An 8753-nucleotide genomic window follows, 5' to 3' on the forward strand; every position below is an offset into this window, starting at 1 on the left:
ATGGCACAGGACACCTCCTGGCGTGGGGTCCCTGGGGTGGCACTGCCCATGTGGGGTCACTGTCCCTGTCACGGTGTCCTGCTGGCGTGGTGTAGTGGAGCTCCTTGGGCTGCCTCAGCTCCCGCAGCCCCTTTTGGGCTGGAGTAGGATTTTATGGAGGGGAAGTGCTGAGCAGCAGAGCACTGCAGTGTCCCCGAAGGGGGGTGTCCCCAAGCACCTCGTCCTGGGCTGATTTGATGTCCCCTCAAGGCACCACAGGTCACAACCCGATGCCACACACCCCATAGGCAAGGCATGTCCCTTCCACCCTGACAGTGCCCCCACTGTCACTGGCACTGTGCTGGCAGCGTGGCACGGTGGGCACTGTCCCCTCCCCACAGCCAGAGGCACGGGGTCACCAGCTCCTGGCACCCTCACTTGTAGGGAAAAGCCACCCAGTGCTGTCCCCAAAGTCTGGCTGTAGCAGAGTGGCCACTGGGCTCCATCACTGCAGGAGCCACTTCTGGGGGGCTGTGACCCAGCTTTTCCTTGGGGAAGAGGCCGAGTGTGGGAGCAGAGGGAGCCCCTGACCCCGAGATGGAGGTGATGGTAGGGAGCAGGCGAGACCTAGCCCTTAGCTGGACACCATGGATGGCCACAGCATGGAGGGGGAGAGACCCACAGTTATGGGGGGGATGCAGAGAGGTGGGAAAAATGGGTGCCCCCCCAAAAAAAAAAAGCCACAGAGATGGGTACCTCCCCCATCCTGGTACAGGGACACCAGAGGTGCCATCCCTGAGGCAGGGGGGACACTGACCCCGCCCCAGCTGTGTGGTCTTATTAAATCCAGCCCCAGCCCTTCCTGCCCTCTCAGCAGTGAGCTGAGCCCTGAGGTGCTCATCGCACATGTGGGCAGCTCTGGCAGGGCTGAGCCTTTAAATTTAGCCCGACTGCTCAGCGGGAAACCTCCCCAGGGGCGGCATCCTCTGCCTCCTGCCTGTGATTCCCAAGGCAGGCAACACTCCCCTTGCCCTCCCCACCCTTCCTCCCCTGGAGGGACCAGTGTCCATGAAGGTGGGATCCATCCCTGTCCTGTCCCCAGCCCTGCCACAAATGTTAACACCGGGACCGAGCTTCTAAAAAACCAAGTACAAACTTTATTTTGTTTCTTTACAAAGGCACGAGCCTCTTTTTTTTTTTCAACTTTCTTAACAAAATAGAATAGCTTCTCAATCAACACAAAGACCTGAAAATCGTAAAAAAAAATACAAAAAAAACCCCAAAAGAAAACAAAACAAAACAAAAAAAAAAAGGGGGAAAGGAACCGAGAAACAGCTGCGGCTGGGGGGGAACTTACCAAATACCACCGAGGCTCTACACACGACTGGCCTAAAACCCTACAGCCGGGGAGGGGGGAGGCAGGGCGAGGGGGGGATCCACAAAACAGGGGGCCCCCCACCCCCCACGACAGACCCAAGCGACACAATCACGAAATAGAAAAGCTCTTCGGAGCTGATGGACCCCACAAACTGGATTAAGTGCTTAAAGGAGGGATGGGAGCAGAGTTGGGGGACAGGGATGGATACAGGGATAGGGGGTGGGGTTGGAAAAAATCAGCCCCCAACCCGCCATACCCGTGCCAAGGAAATGAGGGTTGGAAATACCAGGGAAGGGTGGCATGTGCTGACCCTCCTGCCTGTGCTCCAATGGTGTCATCCTGGGATTATTTATTATCCAAAGGGGTTTTCCCTGCCCCACGTGGAGTGCGGGAGCCGTGGTGGGGCTGGTTGTACCCTGAAGCCAGGGGTCCCTGTCCCACCTTTGCTGCCGTGCCACTTGGCATCTCCCCCCTGCTTCAAAAACGAACATTTAATTAAACAACAACAAAAAAAAAAACACAAAAGAGAAGGAAAAAAAACAAATTAAGATCCCAACCAAAGGCCCTGTCCCAAGGGAACACCATCAGGAACAGCGGGGCTGCTGCTGGCTTGGCAGGATTCCCTGTGGGTTGGCAGGTGGGGGGAGTGATAAAAAAAGGGTGGGGAGCTGTGACTCCCATCCCAAAGCCCCCCCCTCCATGCCCCAAGCCCCCTGCATCCCACTGTGGCTGCCCCCCCGGGAGCTGAAGGGTGACCTTTGCCTGCCTCTGGCGCTCTGCTTTACAGTATTGGAAAAAGGTCATAAAAGAGACCCAAATCGCGTTGTATTTTTTAAAAATTTCAGCATATTCTCTGACATTTCCCCCCCCGCCCCGGCTCCCCTCCTTGGCTGCCGGCTGGGGGGTGTCAGGGCAGCTCCCCATCCCCCGAGGGCTCTTCTTTGCTCTGGTCCATGGAGTCACTGTCGTTGCCCTCGGTGTCGGAGGCGGTGTCGGAGGCGGAGGGCTCGGGGCAGGCGCGCACCGGCGTCACGATGACGGCGCGTCTCTGCTCCTCTTCCTGCAGCTGCTTCTCCTGAGTCCCCTCGATGTGCTGGATCGCCTGCCGAGGGCAACCAGCACATCAGGACATGGTCTGTGTCCCCTCCGACACAACCCCGGGGGTTAGGGACTCTCCGAAGCCCCCCCGTTGCCACCCTCCCCGACTCACCTGAACGATGGTGTCCAGGTTTTGCCGGGATGTGGAGACTGTGTTGATGACCGAGGACGGGCCCATGGTGACCACGGTGACGTGATGGGAGGGAGGCGGTGCTGGAACGATCACGGTGGGGTGGTGGGTGGGCGCTGGGGGAGCATGTGATGGCAGGAGCTGGGGAGAGAAGCAAAACCCCCCCCGGTGAGCAGGGACCTGAGCAGTGGGGAGAGCATCACGCTTGTTCACTGAGCCCAAACTCCATAAAAGCTGAAGCATCACTTGGCTGCTCCAGTTCTCCATCCCAATGGACACAGGAGGATGCCAGCTGAACGCTGCAGCCACCTCAGCTTTGGCAGAGTGGAATGTGAGTATTCCCCATATCCCAAGAGGGAATGATTTGGGCTTAGAAGCCAGGAGAGGCAAGTGCCAGGCCTCCCTTCACCCTGACCTGCATGGCCAGGAACCCCCCCACGCCCCTGGGGATCCTCGCCTGAACAGTGGATGGGAAGATCCGCCCAAGCAGGAGGCTACGTAGAGTTCACCTAAAAATAGGCTGAGCTTCCCCAGGAGGCAGCCAGCGGGGATTCTGTGGGGACATGGCTTCTCAGAAGCCCAAGGAGGGTGGAAGCTGGTGTTCCTCTCTCCTTTTGAAGCTCCCAGAGCAGTGTGGCCATGGGCTGGGCTCGGGGGTGGCAGTGCACAGGTGCTGGCACAGCGCTCGCCTTCTCCCTGCACCTGTGGCAAATCCAACTGTGCTGGAGGAAAGGCTGAAGGCTCCCATCCCCACTGCCTGCCTGCTCACTGCTCCCCTTTCCCAGCCTGGTGGGTCGCAGGGAGTGGTTTGCGGGCCCCTAAAGCTCAGTGGGAGTCACTCAGTGAGAGGTGAACCCCCAGGGATGAATCCCTGCCCACCAGCAAGCGACCTCCCCTGTACAAAGCCCTCCGTGACGGGGAGACGAGTTGCTTGGAAGCCACCACAGGTGGTCCAAGCCATAGTCCTGCTGTGAAACAAGGGGTGCACACAAGTACAGCCCCCTGAGCACTGGGGGGGGCTTTGGGCCGACCCTTTCCCAATTTGCCAAGGGTGAGACCTTTGCTGGGACATTGCTGCCCACAGGAGGTGCCAAGCCCATCACTAAACTGCCCCAACCTCCTGTATTTCACCACCTGGGGGGATCATGGGTGGGCTATGGGCAGGATGGGCTGGGGTGCACTCACCTGGGTTCGGATCTGCTGCTCACGCTCGAGCTTCTCCTGGTGCAGCAACCTCACCTGCTCCTGCTGCTGCTGGAGCTGCACCTGCTGAGCGATCACCTTCAGCTTCTCGGGGTACATGTGGGCCTCCAGGGAGCGAACCTGCGGGCGAGAGAACCCCGACATCAGTGAGGAGACGGGCACAGCACCCCTGAACCACGGCTGTGGGCTGTGCCCTGCGTGGGGTGGGCACAGCAGAGCCAGGGAGCCCTGATGGAACGTGGAGCAGTGGTGGCCAGAGCAGATGTCTGGTGGTCCCGTGGCAGTGCCGGTGTCCCGGGGATCTGCCAGGGCCATGGCAGAGCCTGTTCGAGGGCACCCAGCCTCACCTGCTCCTCCAGCATCATGCGGACTGAGCGCTCCTTGTCCAGCTGCTGCCGGAGCTCGATCATCTCCCGACGCAGATCCTCGGCCTTCTCATCTTCCCAGATGTCCGGCGAGCCGATCCCCTCGTCTTTGTCCTCCGCCCGTCGCCGTTTCGGGGAGGAACCACTGAATTCCTGCCGTGGGAATGTGGTGTCAGGGGACAGGGACTAGCCTGGATGGCCTCCCCACTATCCAGACCACACCCAGGTGATGCCACCCCCCACCACAGCTCCCTGCTGGGAAGGGTCTCTGCAGGGTTGTCCTTGATGCCTGGGGATGGACAGGCTCCTCCATCTGCCCCCCATCCTGGTCCTCACCCCCCCAGCCTTGTGCCAACCCAGTTCTCACACTGTGATACCCAGATCAGTTCAAGCTGGGCACCCCAGCATCAGAATTGCCACCGGGCCGTACCCCAACACCCCAAATGGAAAGTGGGACCCCAGCCCTTCTCCCCCTGCCAGGTAAGGGATGCCAGGTTGAATGGGGCTCCCTGCCCTGCCAGGAGGGTGGAAACATCTCCGTTCCCCAGCTGATTGCAGTAGAGGGTCTTGCCCTGACCCCAAGAAACAGTGATGATGTCCCCTCCCTGGCCAGCTGGGACTGTCCCATCTCCTCCCGTCCCATCCCCGGGGCACTACCTGGATGAACCGCTTGAGCTGGGTGTTCTGCTGCAGCAGCCGAGTCTTTTCCTGCTCCAGGGAGAATATGTACTCGGCTGTCTGCTGAAGGATGGCTGCCTGTGGGAGAGCCAGGAGGGGCATGCTGAGGCAGGAGACCATACTGTCCCCCCCAAATCTCCTCTTGCTGAGCTCCCTCCCTGCCCGGGAGGCAGCATCACTGCTCCATACCCAACCCCGGCACCTCCCTTCAGGGTCTGCTTCACCCGCAGGTCCCCTCTGGGATTTCCACCACAGTGAAATCCTCCAATTCCATTTCAGGAACCTGCCTGGCTGCCGAGCACCTCCTCAGCCCACTCCCCTCTGCAGCAGGGTCTCCTCCTCACTCAGGCACAATACCCTGTTCCTGGGGCACCAGGGGCTGCCACACGCACTCAGCCACTCCAGGTTGGTGATGCAAACCCACTCCCACAGGGAAAACACCCCAGGAGAGACCTTGATCACTGAATTAACATATGCAAATATCCCCAATTACACTTTCAGCCCCTCCCCGTGAAGGACCAGTGTCTGCACCCCACACCACCACAGCCCTGGTGACATCCTGCTCACCTTGCTGAGCTTCTCCCCGTCCGTGTGTGGGATGAGGGTTTTCAGGGACTGGAAGCCAGCATTGATGCTCTGCATCCGCCGTCTCTCGTTGCTGTTGGCGATTTCCCTGCGTATCCGCCGCTCCTGGTCCCGCTGGGTCTCCGGAGTCAACGGGATGTTGGCCAAGCTGCGAGAGAGTCGTGGGGTTAGGGAGGAGGGGGCTGCACCCCTGCTGCTCACCCTGCTGTGTCCCCCCTTGCTTTGCAATGATGATTCCAGCCACCAAGAGGATTGCCGATGCAGGTGGGTGGGTTTCTCCAGCCCTGTATCCGAAGCTTTGTGGGATGAGCTGACCAAACGGTGGCCCCACTGCAGCCCCCCAGCTCCGCTGGGCTCGGACACGCTGCCCAGTGCCAAGCCCGGGCGAGGGGAGCCGGGGACCCCCGGGCGGGTGAGGGAGGCTGCGGGCCGGCCGGCTGTGTCCCCACGGGGCTGGCCAGCGTGTGTGGCCCTGGGAAGGCGGCTCCCTCCCTCCCGCCCCGCTGATGGCTTCCAGATGACAGCTCCCAGCAGAGAAGCCCCTGTCCCACCCCAAGCCGCAGCTCCTGCCTGCTTCCTGCCGCTGCCTCCGCGCCCCCCACGCCCTCGCCCCGCAGATGTGCAGGGGATGCCTCCAGAGCCAGCGATGACACCGGCGTGGAGGGCTCTGGACAGGCAACACCCGCGGGTCCAGGGCACTGGACCCCAAGCAAAGCCCACCACTGCGGGGTCCAGCTTCTTCACCCACACCCTGCTCCTTCCCCTAGGGAAGCGGGTAGGGGGTTTGGATCACAGGGATGGTGAGCCTGCTGGGCTGTCATGCCAGCCGGCCATCCTGCCATGCCAAAGCCACAGGCAGCCACACACCCAGCACCCACTGTCGCCGGGGATGTTGCAAGGGCACCAAAGACTAAACACAGGAGCCAGGCTGCCGCCACAAGGAGAGATAAGACGGGCTCCAGTCACCCATCCAGGTGCCCGGTGGCTCCGGGACAGAAATGGGAATATTCCACCCAGAGCCTTGCCAATGCCAGGCTGGGAAGAAAAGCCCGGCATCCTGCCCTCACTGCCCTCCTGGTGAGGCCGTGGAGGAACCACAGAGATTTGGAACCCAGGGGTCTAAGTGATACTTGAGGTGTGTGCCCAGGCAGTGCCTGGAGGCTCCCAGGCAACCCATCATTGCTTGTTGTGACCTGGGAATGCACCACAACTCCTCAAAGATATACAGGGATGGGGAAAGACCCAGTTCATCCCAGAGGGGTGGGGAATGGTCATAACTCAGCCCAAGGGGAAGGGAATGGATCCCAGCTCAGCCCAATAAGATAGAGAAGAATTGCAGCTCATCTGAAGCAAACAGGGAAGGATCCTAGATTACCCCAGACGGATGGGGAAGGATCCCAGCTCAACCCAGAGGGACAGGGAAAGATCTCAGTGCATCTCAAGGGTATGGGGAAAGGCCCCAGCTCAGCCCAAGGAGCCAGAAAGACATTTGTCCCCAGCCCCCAAGGCAGCATCCCAGCACAGGCTGACACTGGGTGTGCCAAGAACCCACCACACTGGTTCCCTCACGTGCAGTTCCCAATGGATGTCCCGGGGTTGTGGATCTGGGATGGGTGCCCAGGGGTCTGCCTCTCTCACTGGGAGCAGCCATCTGTCACATGGACCAAGAGCTGTTTGCAGTGGGATCATGGCACAGGGCTCCCATCTGGTGGTGGCTGTCACCCACCTCCCTGCTCCTGACGAAACCAGCCCCAAACTTGTTCCTAAAACATGCCAAACCCTGCAGGTCTTGGGGGCAACGTCCCTCGTGGGGACGTGGCCAGAGTGCTGCTCTGGGATGTTGGACCACCAGACACATAAGGGGAACGGGACAGAGAGGCCCAGGACTGGGCAGCGCGGAAGCAGCTTCTTAAATACCGGGGAAGGAGGAAGAGCCTGCTTCCTTACCGACAGACCTCCCGCAACCTGCCCCAGCTGCTCTTCCTGGGAAGAGACCTGAGAAATGACAGAGAGATATGGAGAGGGCAAAAATCCATGGATTCTGAAGCCATCCAGGCACCCAGCATGACCAGGGATGGGGCAGGACAGAGGCAGGGGGAGCAGGGGACAGCCACCAGACCCCTCAGGGTATCCCCAGCCTGGTGCTGGTGCTGTGGGGTTTGGGTCAGGCAAACAGAATTCAGTCCTTCCCACCCCGGTGAGAACATCCCACATGCCTGGACCTCCAAGGAAACAAACCCACGGGGGTGTCAGAGCAGGGCACATGTCCCATAGCAGATGTCCCCACTGCCCACTCACGTCCACTACTGCCCACGACTGGTGCTGTGGGTTGTGCTGGCGGGCAGGGGAGGCACAGGCACGTGGGCAGGATGTCTCTGAGCTCCCTGGGGTCACAGGTAGGTTGTCCCTGAGCTTGCAGGCAGAGCGTCCCCACACTTTCATGAAGGGCATCCCCATGCTGACTGAGCTCAGGGTCAGGGTATACCTGAGCATACAGGTAGGGTATAGGCAATCCCACACGTAGGGTGTCCCCCAGTACCCCAGTTCACAGGCAGGGCATCCCCCAGAACCCTAAGCTTGCAAGCAGGATGTCCCTGAGCTCTCAGGCAGGGCAGTCCCCAGCACCCCAAGCTCCATGCAAGGTGTCACCCAGCACCCTGAGCTCGCAGGTGGGGTGTTCTCCAGCTTCTGGAGCTCCACACAGGGCATCTTCTAACACCCCAAGCTTGCAGGCAAGGGGTTCCCCAGCACCCCAATCTCGCAGGTCCCCCAGCACCCTGAGCTCCACGCCGGGTGTCTCAGATCTCGGGGCAGTGGGAAGGCTGCGCAGCTCCCCGAGCTCTGCCCCGTGGCGGGGTCAGTGAGTGACCACGCAGCCCCCCATCCCCGGGCAGGACAGCCGCATCGCCCTGCCCATGCCGTCACCCCCCCCCAAACCCACGGGCCCGCAGTGACTACCGCGGGGGACCCCAGCGAAGCCAGCCCCCGCCCCGTGTCCCTGCTCCACCCCCGGGGGGGAGCTCAGGTGTGGGCACCCCCCGAGATCACCGGGACGGAGCCCCTCACCCCCGTGGGGCAGGGACAGCACCCCGAGGGGCCGGGCCCCCAGCACGTGCCGTGGGGCCCGGGCTGCCCCACAGGGACTTCACGGGGCCGCCGCACGGCGGGGCCGGGCCTGGTGGGGGATCGGAGCCCCCGGGGGGGGCTCAAGGCCCGGGGCGGGGGCGGCGGGGGGAGCTCAGGGCCGCCCCGCGTGGCCCCGGGCCCGCACCGCCCCCCCCACCCGCCGCCCCCCGCAGCCCCGCGGGCACAGCCCCCACCCCCGGCCGCCCCTCCG

The 8753-nt window shown here is 61.6% G+C and overlaps 1 protein-coding gene across 1 annotated transcript; it reads right to left on the reverse strand.

Moving 5' to 3' along the window:
• Positions 1–1180: 1180 nt before the first annotated feature.
• Positions 1181–8258, reverse strand: TFAP4 (transcription factor AP-4). Its single transcript, XM_027655060.1, has 7 exons — positions 7364–8258; positions 5399–5564; positions 4811–4909; positions 4136–4306; positions 3771–3908; positions 2568–2726; positions 1181–2459 (listed from the first exon to the last, which is right to left on the reverse strand). The coding sequence occupies exons 1-7, from the start codon at positions 7621–7623 to the stop codon at positions 2265–2267; spliced, it is 1188 nt and encodes a 395-aa protein (XP_027510861.1). The 5' UTR covers positions 7624–8258; the 3' UTR covers positions 1181–2264.
• Positions 8259–8753: the final 495 nt, after the last annotated feature.

The sequence above is a fragment of the Corapipo altera genome, unplaced genomic scaffold (assembly GCF_003945725.1).
Source record: "Corapipo altera isolate COAL_440 unplaced genomic scaffold, ASM394572v1 98, whole genome shotgun sequence".
Taxonomy (NCBI): domain Eukaryota; kingdom Metazoa; phylum Chordata; class Aves; order Passeriformes; family Pipridae; genus Corapipo; species Corapipo altera.